Source organism: Vanacampus margaritifer, chromosome 19, assembly GCF_051991255.1.
Source record: "Vanacampus margaritifer isolate UIUO_Vmar chromosome 19, RoL_Vmar_1.0, whole genome shotgun sequence".
Classification (NCBI taxonomy): domain Eukaryota; kingdom Metazoa; phylum Chordata; class Actinopteri; order Syngnathiformes; family Syngnathidae; genus Vanacampus; species Vanacampus margaritifer.
This window is the reverse complement of record NC_135450.1, coordinates 8,501,225-8,525,704: the sequence shown is the minus strand read 5'-3', so window position 1 is coordinate 8,525,704 and position 24,480 is coordinate 8,501,225. Positions and strand designations below refer to the sequence as shown.

Sequence of the window (24,480 nt, the reverse complement as noted above, 5' to 3'; positions counted from 1 at the left end):
ACCGTAGTCATAATATTGCAAAGAGAAAGCTGCAATGTTACTATCCTTAACTCGTAATTTTATTTAGAATTATTCATTAATAATTTGTTATTCGATCGATTCACTGCCCTGAGAGGGGAAAAAATTATTCATAAGGTTATTAGCGTAAAGTCGTAGTATCACAAAGAAAGAAGTTGTGAGGTTACTTGAGTTAAATTACCGTTACGAGACGAAAGTTGTAAAGTTACAAAAAAATGTCATGCTGGAAAAATAAGCAAAAGTCTTCTTTTTTTTCAGGTGCTGAGAAAAAAAAAGAATAAAGTCATAATAGCACAAGAAAAATATCCATATTCATAAAGAATATAAGAAATGTTACCAGAATCAAGTTGCAATATTAGGAAAAAAAAGCCAAACGGCCTTATCACCAGATGTTAATTGTTGTTTATATTCCTCAACAGTTGATTCTTTTTTTATTTTATTTTTGTAAAATTCAGACTGTTTTTCTCTCGTAACATTCAGTTTTATTCCTGCAGCTTTTTTTTTTCTCTCCCCCAGAAATCGCACCTTTATTCTTGTTGCATGTTTTATTTTATTTTTCTCAGTTATTCTCTACGCTCGTTCTTGGCAAAGGATGAAAGAAAAGTGTGTTTCTTTGGTGGGGTTGGGATAAAACTATGAAAAAAACATGACTTTACATTCCATTTTGCAACTCCAAATAGTGTACAAACAAGAGCTCCATTTAAGATTTTTTTACCGCAGCGGCTTGCAATTAAAATCATGATGCATACACAATGAGATCAAAGCAATTGCATGAGCTGAATATCAAAATGATCGCATGCTCGTCACTTACCCACAGCGGCGGTTGCTAAAATCAAAAGCCAAATTTGCATATTCTGAACTAACTTAGGTGACAGTTTCCTCTCGTGTGATCATTTTGCCGGTAACATTTTCTAAAATGTGCGTCACACCCCGACGTTAGATCGACCGGGGGTTAACGCGCATTTCTCGTAAAGGTCATGGGTGGGGGTTGTGATGGGGGGGGGGGGGTTGTTTTTGCAGAGATAACTTTGTTTTTCTGTACAACGTCAGCAATTTATTTTTGCGCCTTTCCAAGCCCTGATGAAGTAGTTTGCCTTGTTTTCACCCATTTACTGCAGTGAGATCAGAGTCATCAGTTATTCGTCTTGATTTTTACCTTCAAAGCTATCCTGGCTCACCATTCAAATGATGCTTACACCGGGAGTTCTTACTTACGTCTGCCGTCTGATGCTTTTGGCACAATGTACTTATTTGTTTGCGTGTTAGCAGGATTACCCAAAAACTACATTGACAATTTTTACAGAAATTGTGGAGTGGTAGTTAAAAAAAGAAGAGGAAAAAACCTTTAAATTTGGTTTTGATCCAAATTGAACTTTACCACCACCTACAGGACTGGAGTGGAATTGCGTAAGTCGCAATTTAGGATTCCTTGAATTAACTCATTCACTCCTACCTATTCATTTTCACTGAAGCAACCCCCTTCGCCCCCGACTGGTTTACTGGATTTTGACAGATTTTGCAAGGTCCACAGAATTTTTTGTTCTATTGCTATAAAAACATGGACCTACCAAAAGAAAGATTAGAGTCTCGTATTTTATCAGTAAAAAAAAAGTACATTTGTATCTGTTTCTGTTTTGCAGCAATTAGCATTAGAATATAGCTAAATTTCATCATTATTCACAAATCTTTAAAGCAGTGGGGAAAAGAGATAGATGGCAACATGGCCCTGGTTGATCTCTTATACTCTGCTGCCACCTGCTGGCCCTTTTTTGTAGTAACTACCATTGCTTTAAGCTTCGTCTTCATGTCAGAAGCTGTATCAAAGCCTTCTGTATGCTCTAGCATAAAAAAATAAAAAATAAAAAAAAACTATAAATGAATTTTTGGGAGTGAAGGAAAAAGTATTAAAAAACGTATTTATACGGTTTTGGGTATGAATGAGTTAATGAATGATCATTATTCTATTAATTCATTTACGGTGTCAAAATGAGTACTGTTAATAACTGAGTGCCATTGTAGTTTTTTTGCTTTGTGGCGTGTTGAGGAATTGGTGTGATCTGGTCTAAGGAAGCGGATTGAGGTGAGAGGGAAGGAAACGTGTCATGTTACCTGGCTATGACAAACAGCACACAACTGACACCCAAGCAAGCCAGCAGAATATACATCCAGATATCAGGCGAGAGGGGGTTTAGGAAAGAGAAGACCCCCGGGTTGGTGCCGTTGGGCTTGCGGTACAGGATACTTATCCCCAGCGTCATGAAGGGCTTGGAGAAGTCAATGACCTTCTCTCGCACGTAGGTGATGGCCAGAGGAGCGACCGCCAAGTCCACTTTCTGCAACGACACCATAAGAGCTAATGCGGATGAGGACGATTTTGGTGGGAAAAAAAAAAAAACAGCAGAGTAGACAAATCAAATTAACATTTGATTTCTGTCGACAGCCGGCGGGGTCAACGTGTACGGGTGGAAGAGCTGAGACGGAAGAGGGAAAATAATCAGGGTCCTTAGTTCAGTTAGATTACCGGCGCTGCTATTTATTTTTAATGGAAATTACATCTTGCGGTTTATGTTTGAACTTTCCTAAATGGTGTCGCAGGTGAGTCAGAAAGGCAACAATCTTGGGATTAGATTTACCCGGAAGGAAGGTGAGTCTTCCACAGTGCAGAGATTTAAAAAAAGAAAAGAAAAAGGTAATTAGACAAAGTCAGTCTTGATTGTGAATTTCACGTTTTCTTCTATAGTTTTTAGTTAGAAAAAAAATAAATGTATTATTCTGAAGGTATAAAGGATTTTAAAGTGGAACGACTTGATTTGGTTTTAGATGAACAAATTCAATAAATACGATAAATTTAAATCAAAAACAATTTTCCTATTCAATATTTTTTTGTTAAACCCCTATCACTATACCAGGGGTGTCAAACTCAATTTAGTTCGGGGGTTCCTTCCATCCAAATTTGATCTCAACCAGTCTGTTCGTGGCCTAATAACTAATTCAATCCTATCCATTTTCACGGAAGCAACCCCCTTCGCTCCTGGCTGTTTTACTGGATTTTGACCCACAGAATATTGTGTTATATTGCTATAAAAACATGGACTCAACAAATGAAAGGTTAGAGTCTCTTCTTTCATTAGGAAAAAAAAGTACATTTCTATCTGTTTCTGTTTTGCAGCATTTAGCGTTAGAATAAAGCAACATTTCATCATTATTCACAAATCTTTAAAGCAGTGGGGAAAAGAGATAGATGGAAACCAGGCCCTGGTTGATCTCTTATACTCTGCTGCCACCTGCTGGCCGGTTTTGTAATAACTACCATTTCTTCCAGCATTCTCTTTAGTTCAGAGGCTGCATCAAAGCCTTCTGTATGCTATAGCTTACAAAAAACATTAAAAAACATATAAATACATCTTTGGGAGCATGGTAATATTTGAACTAGACATATTTATACATTTTTTGGAGCAAATGATATTTCTTTTTTTAGTATGTTCTGTAAATATTTCCATTTGTTATTATCTTGCTGCAGAGAAATCTGACATTTCTTAACTAAAATGAGCGCAACATTTTTGCATCAAATCTTGAGTAAAAGCCAAATGTCAGAATGTGATTTAAGCGGTTGTTATTGCACCCTCTAGTGGACAAAATTAGCAACAACAGTTCATTTTAGTGAACAACTGCAGTTTGTGTTTTGTCCTCACGGGCCAGATTGAACCATCTGATAGGGTTAGGGTTTTAAATGTCCCAAAATCGATTTTATTTAAATTATTTTATACTGTCTTCCCTTTGTGCGTGCCTTTATTGGGAGCGTTGTTCATGTTGTACCCGATTTGGCCATTTAGGGGCAGTGTGGTTCCAAGCGGTCTGATACACTGTTAAGTTGTAAGTAAAAAGTCACGATCAAGTTATTGCAATAAAAGTTTTCGTTTTTTCAGCGTGGAGACGTTCTTTAGAGTGATAAAAGTGCCGCGAGAAGAGCACTAATTAGCATTAGCGAGTCAGACTGGACTAGATCATTACGATTCCTTGAACATCTATAAATTGAAGCAAAAATCATTGTCAATCAAATCATTTTGAATAAAAAATCGTTCCTAATCGAAAATCGACGCTGAATCGAATCGCACACCCAAAAATCGGAATCGAATAGAATCACCTATTGTTTCTTTTATTTGTTTAGTAAAGTCTCATGCACAGTTGAAGCAACAGGATACTTACGTGATCCATGAGTTCTCGCACCATTCCGTTCCACTGGCCCGCGGCCTCATCCAGGGCTCCGTACTTGCCATCTTCAACCAGCCGGATTTCGTACTGGAAGCCCAAGATTCCAGAAAGCTCCCTCAGCAGGTCGATGCAATAACCCTCGAAGCGGTCGTTCCCGTACAGAGGTTTGTCCGACTTTTTAAACATCACATACGGCTCCTCCTGTCCAGGGCGCGAATGTGGAAGAAAAGGTCAGCTTGTAAAAATTTGGGATGGCTCTCATTGTTATTTATAGCCGACTTAGTCTACCAGTATGGTGGATACGCGCAGAGATTTGTTAGCCAGCGAGTCGGTGATGTTGGACGTCTTGCTTTTGTGAGTCTCAGACATATTCAGACCGCTCGGAGGATCCCAAGTACCGATCTGTGGAGACAGCTCACTATCACACTTGTCTCGTCCAGTAAAGGTGCTCTCACAATAACGTAATGCTACAAAATGTTTGGACAATAGTACGTGTTTGTGGGGAATTTGTCTAACTGGAAAACAACACATTCCACAAAGGTCACTTTCCACTGCACAGTCACTGACAGGATTCTGCTTTAAAAGAGTCCGGAAAACTACAGTGCATTGAATGCAGTAGCACGAGAACCACAGGAAGAAAAAAAAAAGCAACGGACAGCAACAATAGAAAATATAGAACTGAGCATGTTCATTTATTTTTCTCATTTCTAGCCGTGTTTCCTAAAAAAGTTACATTATGGCAGCAATATTGAATCTGCTCGACCATTGAGTGACCACCAATGGAGCATTAAGCTACGTATGCTTGGAAATAAGGCTGGGCATGTCATCAAAATTTTATCCAAATTTTCATTTTTGCTTTTCACCATCATAAATTATATTAATTCATTATTAACATTATAATTGAAGAAAAACGATTAATACACCCAAGGTGGTTGGTGTTTATTTACTAGTTCCTCCTTCATGAAAGCGCCAATTGCCGTTGCTAATGCTAAAGTCAATGTAAAATACCATTGAAAGGCTAATAGAAAATTAGCATCAAGTTCCAGGAGTGATATTCTTTCAAATAACAAATATTCATAACAAGGCTGCATATACAAATTAAGACAGGTAATTCAGAAATAGTCAAAGACATGTATTCTTGTTAATCTGTAAAAAAAAAAAATAATAAAAAAATAACAACTTTCTTCTGCTTAAAAAAAAAATCTGAGGCTGAGTCGCGCACAGCAGGAACAGCCGGTATTTATTTTTAGTTTCAGTTTTACTGTTGTTTATTGCTATTATTTTATTTTAATATATTATTATGATGATTCTTTGTTATGAATACAGGGTTTCTGCAGCAAATCAAATTTAATACTTTAATTACCACAGCTAACTTGTGATTAATGACAAATTAATTGCTTATTCTATATCTGTTTTGAATGTACAATCAAATATTTTCAAGTTTCTCATGCACTTTTTTAATTAATATAAACATTGACAAATATGCTTACCTAATACAAGTATGGTTGTAACTTCATTCATACAAATAATTCATAAAAATATTTGTAGTTAAAAACCACTAGGTGACATTAGCGTTTCATGTTGGACGTTGGTGACAGGAACATTACATTTTTCTTTTTCAAATAAAATAACTTTTGAACTCCTGCCCATTTTGTTCATTGTAAATTACAACTTGTCCCCACTCTCCACAATTATGTATAAATGAATGCTTCTGGACATATTTTTTAAAATGCTTTTTAATGCCATTAACAAAATAAATTTAATGAATTTTCAGTTATTTTTTAATTTTTTTTAATTTATTTTATTTTTTTGCTTTTAATGATCCACAGAAACCCTGTAATTTATTTTTTTGCTGTTCTTTTACGTAAAAAAAAAAAACTGTTTTGAAAACAATGAATAATTTTGTCACATTACAGTTTATACAGATTCAGCATTTTATTAGGTTTCTTTATTTACCTATGAGTAGTCCCAGCTCGGCCTACATGAACCACTGAACTGTTTTCAACTTAAAAGGAAAGGTGACCAAAAGGCTAGTTAGATGCGTAACATTCCAACGTGTAATTTAAGGCTTTTATGGTTTATCCAAGCGTCAAAGAAGCCTGTAGGCACAGGAAACGAGTTTTTTTTTTATCTCACTCTGGGTAAACATCTGTAGCTGTTAAATGTGTGACCTGCATATGCATAGATGGGTTCATAAATCTGGTATCTGCTGGCTCGGGATGAGCAAAGACAAGAGTGACGCCTGGAGGAGTAATATTCATTCTGTAAGTGGCTTATCTCAGGTACTGAAAGGAAGTACTCGGTCAGGTGTTACACCAATCGTGCCACTTTTATGGCATCACCTCAGACATTCAAATCCCATCCAGCAGAGAGTAAACCGATATTGACGCACCTTTTCCAGGCCTTCCTCTTTCAGGCTGATGACATCTAGGTCAAAATCCGTCCTGAGTCCGTTGGTCTTGTTGAAGAGAACGCGGCCGGTCAGGCCATCCCAGTGAGCCTATAAACATAACGTTGATCATGCTAATGAAAATCCTCAGCCTGTGAGCGCAGCCGCTCGCTCCATCAAGCCGAAGCCGCCGTCTTTCCCCCACAATATCAATCTAACCTCTAACCACCTCATTTTATTTCCGAATCATGCACTGCGCCGCGCTCTCTCCTCTCGCCGTCTGCCGCAGTAATTTAGCGCTAGACGGCCAAGCTGCTAAAAGGGAGAAAACGGCGACGAGTTCATCATGCGCGCGTGCTTGCGAGTTCCACTTTGAAGCAACGGAGCCTTAGTAGTAGCCTGCCGCTATTGCTAACGGCAATGATAGTGAGAATTACCTGCAATGATAACATCCAAGAGCAGCGAGAACAAAGCGAGCAATCTGCTGACCTGCGCTAGAATGAAGACGCTTTGATATCGACATGTACGGAAAGAAAGAAAGGGCATAATGGCGATGTTTAAGTTGTATTGCGGGGGTTGTTTGAGGCAGAAAATGAGGGTCTACAAAATCAGTGATTCCGCAGAGTAGCCGGCACTCATCAAAGCAACGCGGCTCAGCGGCTAGCAGGTCAAAGGTGGGACGAGGCGCTACGGTACCTCTTTGATGAGACCGATGAAGCGGCCCCCGAAGCGCCACGGCTTGTGGCGGTTGCACTGCAGGGAGCTGACGGTGATCTGCTGCGACTGCTGGACTGCCACCGCCACCACGTGCACGGCGTCGTACATCAGGGCTGCATCCGTCTGTCGGGCGGGCAGAAGGGGCTAACGTCATAAAAAAAGATTTTGCGTCGGGGGATGAGCTAGGCTGTGCCCCTCCAAATCCAGTAGATGGCGATGTGGTACCAGATCATATATGAAGGCTTTTTTTTTTTGGAGAGAATCATGATTTTAATTGTGAGCCTTAAAGATCGAATTCAATCGATGCTAGTCTTGTTACTTCGCCTCACAATCCACAAGTGAGCGACGGCGAACTAACGTTACATATATATCCGGTCGCGACACGTTTTTTTTTTTCTTTTAAATATATATTTTTATAGATTTTCTTGAAAACTTCTTGGGTGTATACTTGGGTGGCCCACCCAAGTATTAATATGGTGTGGGAAACACTGAACATATATATATATATATATATATATATATAATGGGTGCCAGGTGATTACATTTTTTAATTGTAATTAATCACATGACTTCAATAATTAACTCACAATTAATCTCCAATTTTATGTCTGTTCTAAACATACAATAAAATGTACACAAAAATGTTTTCCCCTAAGTTTTCATACTCTTGTTGTTAAACAAATACGTTAAACTAATAGAACTATGGCTGCATCATTTAGTCATTGATACAGTAATTGATAAAATTGAGTTAAAATCAAAAATATGTACTGTACGGTAAAAACCAGTGTGATGAGGTCATTTTTCTGCCACCAGATGGCATAATTGCATTTGTAAGACATTGGTGACAGCTCAGTTTCTTTTATTTTCTAATTAAGAGCTATCTAATCTTTAAATTGAAGTCACTTGTGAAATTCTACACATTTGAAAAATTGTAAAATACAACTTGATCCCAGTCTCCACAAATATATGCATCATTATTAAATTAATTACTGATAAATTTTGATGTGGACATGTCTGCTGCGTTGCGACTAACTTACCGGCTACAGGCTTTCCAAGTATTAAATTAACACACTCATTTTGACAACCCTAATATATATATATATATAGACTACTATGTGTGTGTGTGTGTGTCGTCAAGTTTAGGCGCAGAAATGTAAACACGCATCGCATTTGAGGGGAGCCAATGAGCTTTTATTGTTTGGGTATGACTATGTTGCTGCCGGCTGTACCTGTCCTTTCTCAGTTGTGTGGGGCAGCACACCCCTCAACCCTAAGGGTATGTTGCTTATTTTAATACTAGCAGGCTTTGAGGCAAAAAATTACCATGCCTCACAAATTCTGCCGAGCAAAGAACAGGAAAAAGAACATAAACAATTATTTATTAAATTTTGTTTTTTTAGTTTTATAATGAATACAAAATATTAGTTTAGTGTGATGCTATTTAGCGTCAAATTGGATTTCTATAAGAAAACATCACCATTGCATTCTATGCCTTTGTAGGATCATCAACACAGTTCGGGAATTGTATAAAAAAAAAAAAGAAGTCATCTCAGTGTCTGATCAGCTCAGTATAATTTCCAAAAGACTGTTTGCGGCAATGGAAAAGCTGCAGCAGGGAGAGTCTCTGGCCTGTCGCCGTGGAAACTAATGACTCCTGATGGGTGTTCCCGTCCCCCAGAGAAATGGCAATTCAAACCAGGCAACCAGTCCAGACGGGAACTCTGGGCGGTGTATGCTCATGCAAAGTACAGTAAGGTAAATTACAAACCGGGAAAACACACTCCAAAGCACTATTGATTATCATCCACAATACAGCCTCAAACTATTGAAAATGAAAATGAACAATTTATCCTAGCCTAATATTATACCAATAAATACATACTTTCACACATGTCCTGTCATTGAGATATTGGCTTCTCCAACAAAGGCATGCCACTGGGCTTCTAACTCGTCACTCAATATAATTGCATTGTATTGATTCAACACATCTATTACAGGACTGGGGATCCATTCAAAAATACCATGGGACAAATGATGTAATTGTAGCACTTTCACGACTCTTGATTAAGTCTACCAGGCACAATTTAAGAGCTATATCAAAAAGACTGCCCCTTACTTGGAAAGCCTGTACTGGACGAATTCCAGTCGCATTGCACCAGACACGTCCTCGTCAAAATTTTGTAGTAATACATTTAATAAGAACGCATATATTTGTGTATTCTGGGATCAAGTTGTGTAATACAATTTTAACTTATTCACTGCCATTGACGACTATAGACGTCAAAAATTCATGTGAACTATTTCTATTAGTTAAACATTTTTTTTTCGTTTCATTAAATTTTTTATGAAAACCTAGATTTTTTTTTATTGTACATTTATAACAGATAGAAAAAATTTGATTAATCGTGAGTCAACTATTAAAGTCATGTGATTAATTACGATTAAAAGTTTCCCGCTTATTTTTAATATATATTTTTTTAATTAGGGGCGTCACGCGATTACATTTTTTAATTGTAATTAATCACATGACTTCACTAGTTAACTAACGATTAATCACAAATTTTATATCTGTTCTAAATTTACAATAACATTTTTGATAGGTTTTCATACTCTTGTTAGGAAAAGTGGATTTTTTTTAAACTAATAGAAATAATTCAAATGATTTTTTTTAAATTTCTGTCTATAGCAGTGAATGAGTAAAAAAATTGCTGAATTTCACAAGTTACTTCATGTTAAGATTAGATAGTTCTTAATATGAAAATAAAAATGCACTGAGCTGTCATCAATGTCTTACAAATGCAATTATGCCATCTAGTGGCAGAAAAATGACCTCAACACAAATCAATATCACACTCATTTTTTACAGGACAGTACATCTTTTTTAATTTAACTCAGTTGTATGATTCATTATGAAATTATTGTATCAATGACTAAAAGATGTAGCCATATTTCTATTTAACCTTTTTCCCACTAATGTTAAAAAGAGTATGAAAACTTATTATACATTTAGAACAGATATAAAACCACAACATATATACACGCAGTATATATTCCTTCATATGTCGCAGGCGATTTTCCATTCCCGGTCGTCTTTTGTCCAACCTCACGTTTCAATAAAGCCATTATTTGATTGACAGAGTCCCCGTTTAAGCCACACAAGTGCTGAAAGATGTGGCTCATTAAAGTAAATGCCTCAGAGGGACAAAAGGCAGCAATGTGTTCATCAGTCTGACTGCTCCCCGGCGTCTCTTACGCCATTGTTAATTATTTAAATTATCTCTGCTCACTGATGTGCGCGACTAGCCGAACGTTGGCATATTTTAAGAGCAATGCGAATTTGTCATATTTCTTCTATCTTTCCCACACTCGATGGTCTTTGGAGAAGAGCAATTCCTCAATGCATTGCCCTGTGATGGGAACAAGAGGCTAGTGGCGCCAAGTGAAAGAGGGACAGATCAAGGGAGCAAACATGTGAAAATGATGGCTTACATCTCTGGCAGATTGCCTTCCATTTCAAAACAATCCAAGTGTGATCTGGATATTTGTTTCAGCGCCAAGCGTGGCTGCTGAGGGCTGTTTTAAGTGCTTTAAGTGAAACCAATCTCCAACCAACAGGGACACTCAGGCGCTCGGGGGAAAGGTTTGCGAGCAAGATGGCAGCCTCTTGTGCTGGCTCACATATGCAATCAGACAATCAGCAGACATGTTACGACTCAACAAGACGGACTTTCATGTCTCTATCTTCGCAAAAAATGCTGCAAGTCTTAAATTGTATTCAATTATATCAGTGAATTACAATATCATAGAGTGCTATTTTTTCTTATTAAAACACATTAACAACGTTTTTGTCTTTGGCAAGGGTGGAACATAATTGCCATTTCCATTCGTTTCGATGGGGAAACATGATTTGACATAGGCCTATCAGTGTTTTGAGTTGTGAGCGTGCTCAGGGAACAAATCAAACTTGTATCTCAAACAAGGTTATTATAGTTCATGCAAACTAAAGCAATAACTAAAATAAAATTTTCGTTAATGAAATAAAACAGAAACAAGAGTACTTAAAAAAAATCTATAACAAAAATAGTTAAAATTAAATATAATTATCATTTTCCTAAGATGACATGTTTGTGGTAAATTCTAAATGTATTTATTTTGGTACTATTATTGGCCGTACAGAAGAAATAAAGTCAAACAGGAGGTTAGGAATTATAATTTACCTTTTTTTTTTTTTACAAAATACTTTTTTTGAAATTATCTTACACTCCACAAATGTTGAATATTTAAAAAATAAAATAAAACTAATACAATCACATCTTAAACAAAGCACGTTAAAAAAACAAATAATAAAAATTAAAATGAAATAAAAATGCATTAAAGATAAAGATAAATTTAAAAAAACAAAAATCAAAAAAATAAAGAAATCCAAAATTATTATCTCAAGGCACCACTGTAGTGCTGTTTTGGAGTCATTCATTTAATGTCATTTCTTTATATTGGACTTGGTGGCGCTCTGAATTCTGCATAGCAACAAGCACTCAGGCAAATGTGTGACATGACATGACGTGACAGTTGAACAGGAGTTTGGGAATTGTAATTTACTATTTTTTTTTTTTTACACAATGTTTTTTTTATATTACACTCCACAAATATTGAATATATATATATATAAAACTAACACTAAAAACTAATACAAACAAATGTTAAACAAAGCATTTAAAAAAAATTTAACTAATAAAGATAAAAATGAAATAAAAATGAATTAATGCTAATTCAATTTTTAAAACAAAAATCTAAAGTGAAATAAAAACTAACCCCCAAAAAATCCCCAAATTATGATCTCAAGGCACCACTGTAGTGCTGTTTTGGAGTCATTCCTTTAATGCCATTTCTTTAAATTGGACTTGGTGGCGCTCTGAATTCTGCCTAGCAACAAGCACTCAGGCAAATGTGTGACATGACCAAGCGATTCCATTGATCTACGTCGCTGCATCGACTAGATGGTTCCAGTTTTATTCCAGTTGTCAAGTTTTATGAATGCCAAATGATTTTGTTTTTTTAAAGAAGCATTTAAAAAAGCGCATCGGTAAGACACAATCGTTTTGCACTACTTAAGTGGTTGGTGCCTCATCATTTTTTATATAAAAACACCAACGCATATGTGAGAAGAAAAACAAATCGTCGCAACATAAGAGGCGTGAATGCCACATGCACACGCATATACTCAGTGACAAAACCCAAGTCCCCGGAGACTTTGCCTCATTTACCCAAGGTGCATCCGGCTTCCTCATTTGGAACAGGAGGAGTGAAAACGGCGCCACGTGAACATTTACACAAATATATTCCTTCCTAGCTGTTATCAGTATTCACGCCATCCATCCACCTGTGCATAATTCCATAATTCCTCTGATAATGGTAGCACTCTGAAAAATGACATTCCTCTCTTTTTTCATTTCACTTCCATGCACACAGAAATGTACACAAACACACTACTGGTCCATCCATGATGGACGGGAAGTGCAGCTGCAGTGGTTTCTACATATCATATACATCTGATTAGCCTTAACGAGATTAAGCCTGACCTGTTATTCACCATGCATCAGTGCTCTACAGCTGCCAACACACACACACACACACAAACGACAACCATCAGCATCACAGTCTGCCACCGAGAAGGAAGCTGGCTGTTTTCTCGGCGCCGCAGCCGCTCCCGCTCTCGGCCCCGTGGGACTTGATGATTTACTAGACGAGTGGGCTAATTATTCATTTCATTAGCAAGTTCATATGCATGTGCGTCGCTCCACTAAGCACTGGATGCAGGCATTTAATTCACAAACACCGCTGTCGCTTTTTTCCAAATGTATGACTTACAAGCGGCATTTGTCAAGCGGAGTTTTTCTGCGCGAAAAAAAGTGCAAATGATTAATGCCAGAAAAGTGTTAAGCGAGCTTTGGACTCGCGTTTGTGGTGTTTACACGCCGGGAGACGTCTGCACACAATTACAATTTGGCAAGAATATTGACTCCTGCAGAGGAGCTAATCAGACTCCTGCACATGTGCGAACGCGACTCCTTTGCAAATCTAATGACTGAATTAGCAACAGATTAAAATACGCAAAATATAATACATTACTACTTGTATTATTGCTATTAATATTTTATATTATGTTTTTGGCAAATTTAATTCAGACACGGGCTTGTTTTTCACTTTATCTTAAGCTAAAATTCATTCTAACTCCGAATGCTAATCTAAGATGCTAAAATAAAAAATAAAGTATGGTAAAGATGGCAGTTGTTTTTGCCCAACCTTCACTGAGCCAAGGCACAAATTTGACATGGGTAAAAATTTTCACCTACCACCGAAATCTCACAAAAACGAAATACTCAAGTTCAGCTCAACTCAACAAAGCTAATTTGCAAAACAAAGCCAGCAAGGCTAATGATTCAGACTGTTTATAAAAGTAACAGTCCATTTAGTTTAAATTACTTGTAATCATTTGTTCATTTTTTTTATTTATCATAAATAATAAAATATATATATTCGAAAATGTTCGTTTTATTACTTGGACTTAATGTTTGCTGTTGTTTGTATTCTGTAGCGCTATTTGAGCTACGTTTGATTCAGCTAAATTGAAGCTGTTTGTTGGATTTGTTCAAAAGGAACTTTCTCGCTTTACAGTTATTTCTAATACAACTTCTAATTATCTCACATTCTATCATGTTAGAATTAAGTATGGCTTCTACTATGAAAACCTAAGCAAACATGATTTTCTATCCAAAAGCTAATGTAGGTTCAGTTAAGCTTTGCTAAAATAATAAACGACAAACATTGTAAGATCAGCAAAACTAAGCTAACCGTGGGCTAAAAGTTTGTCCCCCCGTTCTGTTCTCGAAATAATGCTAAGTTAATAAACTAAGATCAGCAATGATAATAAGCTAACTGATGTACTTTGTCGAGTGATGTGTAAAAATAACATTTGATACAGTTTGTAGTTGTATTAACATTATTTGTAATCCACAGTCTCATATTTTTATACACGATTCTACTGTAATTAAGCTAGGCTAAATTGAGCTAACAAACTAATGTCAGCAAAGCTAAGCTAACCACTGGCTAATAGTTTGCCATTAATTCTATACAGTTTGTAGTTGCGATAACATTATTTCCAACGGTCTCATTTATTTTGTTATCATCAACTGTTCTGTTCAAAGCTAAGCTGGACTAAGGCTAGCTTTGCTAACGTAAGGTCAGCAAAGCTAAATTTAGATCAGCAACGCTAACAGCTGGCCGGTAATTTGTCAAGCTGTGTTTAAAAAGAACATTCTATACAGTCTGCAGTTGTGTTAACATGATTTCTAACACCCAGTCTCATTGTTTGTTGTTTTTTGGCCGGCTTCCATTATCGACGTAGCCATTGAGCCGTCGAGTGTCGTACTGCGTGACTCACATTTGCCCATAAAAGTGAGTTGCTGCGTCGCAAGCTGTGCAAAGCAGTGATAGAATGCGTGGAAAAAAAGCTGGAATGTGAGAACGAGAAGTGATTTATAAGGCGTATTGTGGCTGTTTTCGGGTTTCTAAGCGGGCACTTGTCAGATGATTTCGGTGAGTAATGCAGCATCATGCAGTTCCATCTCGCCCTTCTTTTTCTTTCTCTCAGTCAATATCATCTTTTATCCTTTTTATTTTCCCTTTAACATTCTCCCATCCATCCGTCTCGCCAGCGCCTTTCATTATATTATCAACGTTTTCTCTTCTTTTGTGCTTATTGTCTCCCGCTATCTCTAATGTTGCGATTCTACATCCTGCATTCAAAGCAGCCTTTTTTTATTTATTTATTTATGCGTTTTGTTTTTGTCACAGGAAAATAAAACTTTTGCCACGGAGGAGCCGTGGGTAATAGATCGACTGATGGCGCTGAATTTTATGTGAGAGCACATTCGCGCTTCCACTCGAGACGTAAGCGCACTTGAAAGTGTTTCAAGCGGTACGGAAGGCTGCAGAGTTTTTGGTGGAAAAGGGAAAGAGAGGCTCACGTGGGAATAGAGGGAATAAAATGTGATTATTTTGTCAACATGCATACACAAGTTGCCTCCTGACACTAAGACTTAACATGGATTTTTTATTTATTTATTGATTTCTACTCTGTAACCTTGTGCCTTTTTCTCTTTCCCTGCCAGCGAAAAACAAACATATTCAGAGAAGGGATTTGCAACTAACCCGCACCGGGAAAAATAAATAAAAAAACGTCCCTGTAAGTTTTCTAAAACATCATGCAACTTTTCTCATTTTGATCTCGTCACTTAAGGCCGCGGTGTAGCGTGCCTTATCCAAGTGGATCCTTCAAGTGACAGCTGGCTGCCCACTTTTCACCAATTAGCAGCATGCCAGCGCCCGGTACGTCTTATCAAAACACGATTTAACACCGGGGCCTTTTCTGCCGGCTTTAAAGTGCCTCGGGGCCGCTTTGGCTCGAAGGCTACCCTTGAAAACAAGCCAATTTGGATATTTTTGTGTTATGTTTCTTTCTGTCGTTATGTTTACCATGTGCAATGTGAATGACTATTATTCAACTTTTCCACATGCTAAAATAGTTCTCAAATGTGTCTGTGACATGCATTCGTCAAAACTGACTTTGGCTCTAATATTTTTGCTGGCCCTAAATCAGCAGAAAAATGCCCTGCTCAAAACAAATATATAATCTACAACAACATATAATGTAATCGACTCGGCCAAGCAGAAGCAGTGCGGTACAACCGTACCGATTTGAGCCACACTGACATGTCTTTTACACATTTAAGAACTATTTTAATATTGTTTGTGGAAAAGTGGCATAATGTTTTAACGTAAAAAAAAAAAGTAGCATAACGTTACTACAGTAGAGACACAATGTTGTAGCGTTAGTTCGCGTGATTATTTTGCCGTGACCGGCAACAGCGTTATTTTGCCGTGAATGTCTGATTTGCCGTGAATGCTTGTAGACATTTATAGGCGGTCATGAATAACACAAATGTGCACATTTAGGCCACTCGTCGTGACCGCTTAGCGGCCGGTTACCATCACAAAGTCACAAGGTGGCAAACTGCCGGTCGCGGCAAAATAACCGTCGCGGATTCGATCTTGGCGAAACAATATCGAATAATATTAATGAAAGGGGGAGATTTTTGTGATTTCCATGTTGAAACTTGAAAAGTTCTCTCAGCTCGGAAATCCAAATAAATTCCCAGTTGTCCAGTGGAAAATACGAAATGAGGGGGCGTTCACCTGCAATTTACTACTCGACATGTTTACTAGGGGTGTTAGAAAAAAATCGAAAAAATCGATTCGGCAATATATCGCGATATCGAATCGATTCGATATGCGGCCGAATTGATTTTTAAACATAATTTTTTTATGGGAATATTCAACAAAACGTCTTACTTAGGGTTAGGATTCACACTCATTCACTGCCATTGACGGCTATAGACGTCAAAAATGAATTTGAACTATTTCTATAAGTTGTTTTTTTTCACTTTTGTTAACAAGAGTATGAAAACCAAGAAGAAAATTATTGTACATTTAGAACAGATATAAAATTTGTGATTGATCATGAGTTAACTATTGAAGTCATGTGATTAATTACAATTACAAATGACTGACGCCCCAATTTTTTTTTATAATTTAATCGCCTGACGCCCCTAATTTTTAATAATCTTTTCTTTTAAAATTTTTAAAAAAAGTCTGGTTTTCATACTCTTGTTAACAAAAGTGGGAAAAAAAAGTTAAACTAATTGAAATAGCTAAAATGAATTTTTGACGTTTATAGCCGTCAATGGCAGTGAATGAGTTAAGCATGGAAGAATGTTATATTAATGCAACATTAAGCCTTAATATTTGATTTCAGTGCTGCTCAAACATGAAACAGACTGCAACCTGAATTTTCATATAAATATATACATTTTCATACAAATCTTACAGTGTACATGTAAAAGTTTACTGATTTGTATTTTCAAAAAAAAAAATAATCGCAACAATCAATTTATAGATTCGTATCGGGATTAATCGGTATTGTATCGAATCGTGACCTATGAATCGTGATACGAATCGAACCGCCAGGCACTAGGCAATTCACACCCCTCGTATTTACCATCATTTCGATACCACATGAAGGCAGCAGCTATCTGCCCGTTTGAAGCACACACTTTTTTTTTTCCTACCTGGCTGGATTGTAGACAGGCCGGGGGATGCGTATTATTGATAGAAAACCCCACTAAAGGGCATTTTTCATAATATGGGACCTTTATGCGAGATTTTTGCGCACACAGGAAATAATGGAAAATAAGTCAGTTGTAGGCGTTTTGGCCTTATATCTAACGCACACATAGCAATTCTTTTCTTGTCGTTATCTCGTTCTTCCTCCTTCTTTGTGTGATGTTTTCATGTTTTCTCGTGATATTGCTCCATATTCTGCACAGTACGACATGCGCACTTGTCTTTATGAGTAGGCGGGTGGGGGGGGCCGGCTCCACCGGCGATGATTGCTTGTCACCGTCACCCCCTCCTCCCCCAAGGCCAGGCAATATTCCTGAGCATGAGTGTGACCCCCCCTTCCCCCCCGCTGTCTCAACTCATGATGGCTGCGCAGCCTTCTAAGGCCCTCCTATATCACAACATCACTGCCGAACATCACTAACGTAATGGCTTATATTTTGTGCGCTATTATTGCTTAAGTGGGGGTACGTGAATACACATTTTTAACATCTTAACTGATTTTCCACACATGATGGAGACCAGGGTTATTCTAATTTTGGAATTTTCATTTTAGTTTAGTTTTTATTTCATTTTGAGTTTTGTTTTTAAAATGGACTTAGTTTTAATTAGTTATTAAAGAAATGCTTAGTTTTAGTATTAGTAGTGTTTTACTTGTATGTAATATTTAATAAACACGATTGTAAAAAGAAAAGAGTAACACATTTCTTACCTAGCGTTGCATTTCCGGTGAGGAGCGACGTCATCTGAAGGTGCTTTCTTTTTTTTCTCAGGAAAGCTCAGTATTGTTCATTCGATTCGACATCATCATTGCTCTCCTTTTTTTAATTTTTTATTAAAAATAATAATAATAATAAAAAAAATGTTTTTATATATATTTTTTTATATTTATATTTATATTTATATTCTTTATATATATATATATATATATTTTTTTTTTTGTTTGTTTGTGGGTGAGTATGTGTATGTGCGTGTGTGTGTGTGCGAGCGTGTGCGTATTCATCAGTTCACCTAAAGCCTATTAAAAAAATCCCATACTAATAATATAATATAATAATAAATTGCCAAATGCAGAAACATCAATGTAAGTTATCACGATGTAGTGGCTCTCGCTAACAGACAGAATTAAGTAACCAGAATTAGGTTAAAAAATTCTATATACGTAGACCATGTTTCTATAAATTTTGATATTTGGTTTTTATTTGAGGCAGATATTTTTTCCATTAAAATGTGATTTATGAGGAGGTTAGACCATTGGTCGATATTCAGAGTTTGTTTATTTTTCCAGTTAACAAGAATTGTTTTTTTTTTGCGATAGTAAGGGCTACAAGTGTAGATTGAAATTGTTTATGTGGTAAGTCAGTGGTTGTTAGGTCACCTAGCAAACACAAGTTTGGAGATAAAGGTATCCTACAGTCCAAAATAGCGGAAAGTTTTTCTAAGACTTTAGTCCAGAAATACATAACCGGAGTACATAACCATAAAGCATGAACATAAGTGTCTGTAGTGTTTTGTAAACATTGGAGACAAATGTCGGAGTCTGAGAGTCCCATTTTCTTCATCATATATTGAGTAATGTATCTGAAGGTGCTTTCTATTGGCTGCTGCAAGACGACATCACTTATGTGTGACACACTTTCTCAAAAGTCCTTATTCCGGTTGATATCAAAATAAATATACTCAAATTACAACGTCAACCTCAAAAGCTCATGTATTAAATTAATGTCCAAAGACGAAAACAAAAGGGCATTTTCGCTAGTATTAAAGATGTTTGTTGTAGTACCAAGACTGACCTGTGAAAGGCAGTATGGTGTCACAGGACATCCAGACCGCAAGAAAATATGAAGTCAAAGTAGTAGTAGAAGAAGAAATAAAAGAAGCTAGGCTAACTGTCAAATTAGCTAGTAGTTTAAATTCAGATGCAGACTCTTATTGTCATTTTTTTGTGGTGAATTACGAAACGCTTCCTAAATGTGGTTGACCAACACATACGGATTTTTGTTCATAAACATTAAACAGATTTAACACTTAGGCTATAATTGTCAACTTTAGGCCAGATTATAAGTAAGTGCGCACCCCTTAAATTTAGCTACTGAACTCATTAAACCAGCTAAATTGAGTCTGCTTTTAAATGTGATCCATTTAGACTTTTAGAAGTTATTTGCTTTATTTTTTTTAACAGTATTATTAGTCATCACACAATATGTAAGGTATCTTCTCCGATGCCATAATCCAGTTTTTTTCCAACCCTAACCCCATTTATTAAGCCAAGACATATTTTACATTTGATAAACCACATAGCACACAATCAAATAATGATAATATGATCTCAATGCACACATTTACCCATAATGCTACTCTGAGTCAAATCTGAGCCTGCTTTAAAAAAAAAACACACAATTCTAATATTCTGTAGTATGAATGGCAACAGGTGGGTATAGAGGATTAGAGGAGGAGCATTTGATTGCTCCGTCTGTCACTCTACGTCGTTGGCATAGATACATTATTTGCAAATAAAACAAGTAACTTTTTTATCTATTATGTAAAATTGTAATTGAAAGTTGTACTTATTCGGAATCTTAACTAAAGCAAGTAATGAAAGGCACTACAGTACGGTAATGACAGACTAGAGCTGTCAAAGTGAATCGATTAATCGAAAAGTCAACGCTTATCAAATTAGTCGACAACTATTTTAATAATCGAGTAATCATTTTTTAAATTTAAAATCCTCTGGTTTCATATTTTTATTCACTGGTTTATGTAGTTCTTCATGAAAGAAGACTGATTATCTTCTGTGTTTAACTCATTCACTGCCAATGACGGCTATAGACGTCAAAAATTCATTTGAACTATTTCTATTAGTTAAAAAAAAAATTCCCACTTTTGTCAACTAGTGTATGAAAGCCTAGAATTTTTTTTATTGTACATTTAGAACAGATATAACATTTGTGATGAATCGTGAGTTAACTACTGAAGTCATGCGATCAATTACGATTACAAATTTTAATTGCCTGATGCCCCTCATTCTCAATATTTTTTTCTTTTGTTTTTTTAAACCGCGTCAGGCGATTAAAATTTTTAATATTAATTAATCGCTTGATTAATCACAAATGTTATATCTGTTCTAAATATACAATGAAAAAATATTCTAGGTTTTCATACTCTTGTTAACAAAAAAATGTTAAACTAATAGAACTGCTTCAAATGAATTTTTGACGTTTATAGCCGTCAATGGCAGTGAATGAGTTAATAAAAAAAAGAAGACATTTCCAAAATGTGTTTTTACTCTGGAAAACAATGACCGAACCAGTAACACAGTGCAACATCAATCCCCCTTTATTTTTTAAATGACTAGACGAAATAAACAGTAATCAGGGGGAAAATGTTTTAATGCAAAATTAAAATCAACCCAATTAGTTGATTAATCGATTGAATAATCGGTAAATTCATCGATTCTAAAATTATTTGCAGCACTATGACAGACACGCTCCCAATGACTCTTCAGCAGCTATTTCAAGACGATTTTGGTTTTCGGACGACGACTATTATATAGCGCACCAGGACGCAAGGCAATCTTCCCGAGACTGCGCCTTCCTGCCTCTTCTCCCCCACAAAAAGGCTTCTATTGGCCAAGGGAGCATTGGCGCTAATGATGTTGATGCCGTGCCAAGCCCAGCTGGTGGTGGCCGGCACAGGGCACCGAGTGTCTGCTCTCCACAGTCGTCGTCTTTAAAAAGCCTCCCTCTCTCCTTGGCCTTACCGGGAAGGCAGGCCTGAACCAACCTTAACCTCAACAAATGAAAGTCACGTCGTTTTCTGTGTGGCCGCAAAAAAAAAAAAAAAAAAAAGCATGATTCTATCTGTAAATAATTAACACCGGGATGTGTGCAGTATTTACTGAAGCGTTTTGCTGAATAAGGCTCGCCGTGCAATTTGTGTGCAATATATGATAAGCTTATATGCAGACTGATAACAGTGTTGAGCTGTCAGTCAAGCCCTGCTCCTTTAATGGCAGCAGAATTATATTAGGTGCGGATGCTTCACGCGAGCACACCTGCTGCGGTGTAAAACTTAATTTAGTCAGCAAAGCTTTCAACAAATAAAATAAATCCCTCCCACAAATGCTGAATCTAATATCCAGGAAATCCTATTTGGGCATTGATTCATTTTGGGCAAAATTGCCCAACATGTCGTTCTGACCGGGGGGGTGGGGGAGGGGGGGCAGAAAGAGCCAACCACCCACAGATGACCATGATTTACTTGAAATGTGTTGTGAATGGAGCCACGCGGGGGATTGTGGTTACCGGAGTGTCATTGTCGGATCCAAGCGGCGGCAAAATGGAATCGGACTTTATGGCAAAAACAAAACAAAACGAGAGTAACACTCGATTGGGCGCAGATCGCCACAGTTTGCTCCATCATCGTGACAAGAACACAGTCATCATCCAATGCTGCCAAAAAAAGAGAGCATGCTGATATTCGGAGTTGATATTCACTTTCACCGAAACGGAAAATATCGGCGTCAGAATAAAAATAAATAAATAAATAAATAGAACCTCCGATTCCTAATTTGCTTGAAATGTCTTTAAGAGTAGGAATGTTTATTGAACAAATTGTTCAAGGGTTTGTTTTTTATTTTTTTTAGATCTCAGACAAGAGAACTTTGTTTTAAACTTATAATAAAAAAGTTCATCAGCATGTCTTAAAAAGTTATATACAAATTTAACAAGTAAATAACTGCATATTATTTTCTTTAATAAATAAAGTTTTAAAGTACGATACGATACGATACGATACGATACGATACGATATACTTTTATTTTCCCCGTGGAGAACTTTTTCCTGGACTCAATGGGCTGAGAATTAAATAAATAGTTCCTCACAGTTTTCAAGTGATATATTATTGACCATAATAAAAAAAAAGAAAAAAAAAGAAAAAAAAGATTGATGCTAATATTTGTCAAAATGCTGAATATTGATGACGATATTCGGCCCGGCTGATAATTGGTGTATTCATAGCTTTTATACAGATTTGCTCCACTTTATACAACCTTCCCATATCATTTGAAAACATCAGGGATGGGCGAGTACCCATACCAAGTATCGGTATCGGGACGATACTGGTATCGGCCACCTCTTGTGGCCATTTTACCATCAGGAATTACAAATGAGAAAAAGAGAAAATTGCCATTAATTTCATACAAGAATGGTATATTGGGATATATCTATCTTGTTTTTTAGGGGTGGGGTGAATTTTATATATTAAAAGTATCAGTGGTATCGGCATCGGCGACTACTAAAGAGTTGAGTACTCACATTAGAATTGGTCTAAAAAAAAGTAGCGAAAATCCCTAGCACATATAATAGAAGAATAAATAAATGGCCAGCCCACATGACCAATAATTACAATATAATGATAATAATAAAGTGAGCGTCAACAGCATCCACAGTTGTCAGTCACATTATGCAAACATACACGCATGCTCAATATTCCAGCAACACATCAAGGGGCCTATTTTGACAAATTATTTTTGCAAATAGTGTTCACACATGGAATGCAAATGATGTCGCTGTGAAATCTTCAACAAATAATAATAATAATAAAAACAATCATCTCCGCGCTAATTACACATAAATCTGCATGCATCCCGAGCATGAAAGAAGCGAGTGTCCAATCGGAGCGGGCGGGGAAATGAATGTATGTTGCAGACTTGGCGCAATGGGACATGACGAGGGCATGCATCATTTCCCGAGGATCCCTTGTAAGCAGGAAGCAATTTGTTTCCTATGGAGGCACACGCAGCCTTTAACAACCAGCGAGGGAAGAAGATGCACGACTACATGGAATTGTGTTGACTAAAATCCTCTTGGCTGGAAACGCCATGATTTGCTTGCATTACGTGCGATCCAGACTTGAAACAACCACATTTTGCACGTTTGCTTGCTCTTTGAAACACTTCTAGTCCTGATTGATAGTTTATGGGTATCGGTCGTCTCTATGAGTATCCGATACATTAAGATAAGGGATATTAGGGATGTTCAATACCAGCAGATGTTCAAGTACTGATACCACTAGTACTTTTGATACATAAAAAAAACAAAACAATGACAGATAATATTAAAGAAAACCCTATACTGTATATAGCAATATAGCGTTTTCTTACCTTGAAATTACATAATCTTAATGGCAATTTTCTATTCTCCTAATTTCTAGGTCCTGATCGTAAAACCCTACTGTCTGTCAAATTTGGACTCTCCTGAAGCCAGATTAGGTAACCGAAATATTAAAAATAGGGATGTTTAATACCACTTTTTTTCAGACCAATACCAGAACGAGTATTCCCTTATTGAGTATACTCACCGATACTGAGAACTGATACCTGCAGTACTTTTGAATTTCAAATTTCTGACACAGATGATGATTCGCCAATGTGTCAAACTGCCGCAGTACAGTATAGCAGAAACTACCGCCAATGAGGAATTACTCGATGTCTAATTTTTTTTTGCCATAAGTATCGGTGGATGATATCGGCAGCCTCCATGAGTATGTCGTACCTTAAAGCAACACTAACGAACTTTTACTTTGCATTGATTAAGGCAGCACCTTGTGGACAAAAGAGGTAATGTTATGCCTTAAAGAAGACCACAATTCCCATGAGGACAAGCGTAATTTTTTTTAGCTCACGCCAGCGAGTGAAATCCGGTATACAGTATAGCAGAAACTACTGCCAATGAAGCATTACTCGATGTCTGATTTTTTTTGCCATAAGTATCGGTGGATGGTATCGGCAGCCTCCATGAGTATGTCGTACCTTAAAGCAACACTAACAAACTTTTACTTTGCATTGATTAAGACAGCACCTTGTGGACAAAATAGGTAATGTTATGCCTTAAAGAAGACCACA

At 36.8% G+C, this 24,480-nt stretch overlaps 1 protein-coding gene across 2 annotated transcripts in view; it reads right to left on the bottom strand.

Moving 5' to 3' along the window:
- Positions 1–24,480, bottom strand: part of LOC144039210 (glutamate receptor ionotropic, kainate 2-like) — a 111,424-nt gene that overhangs the window by 27,026 nt on the left and 59,918 nt on the right. For both annotated transcript variants that reach the window (XM_077552287.1, XM_077552288.1), the window contains exons 7-11: positions 7,316–7,459; positions 6,623–6,730; positions 4,519–4,632; positions 4,225–4,431; positions 2,128–2,351 (exon numbers count right to left, since the gene is read on the bottom strand). In XM_077552287.1, the coding sequence (XP_077408413.1) occupies positions 2,128–2,351; positions 4,225–4,431; positions 4,519–4,632; positions 6,623–6,730; positions 7,316–7,459 (797 nt within the window). The remainder of the gene's footprint in view (positions 1–2,127; positions 2,352–4,224; positions 4,432–4,518; positions 4,633–6,622; positions 6,731–7,315; positions 7,460–24,480) is intronic.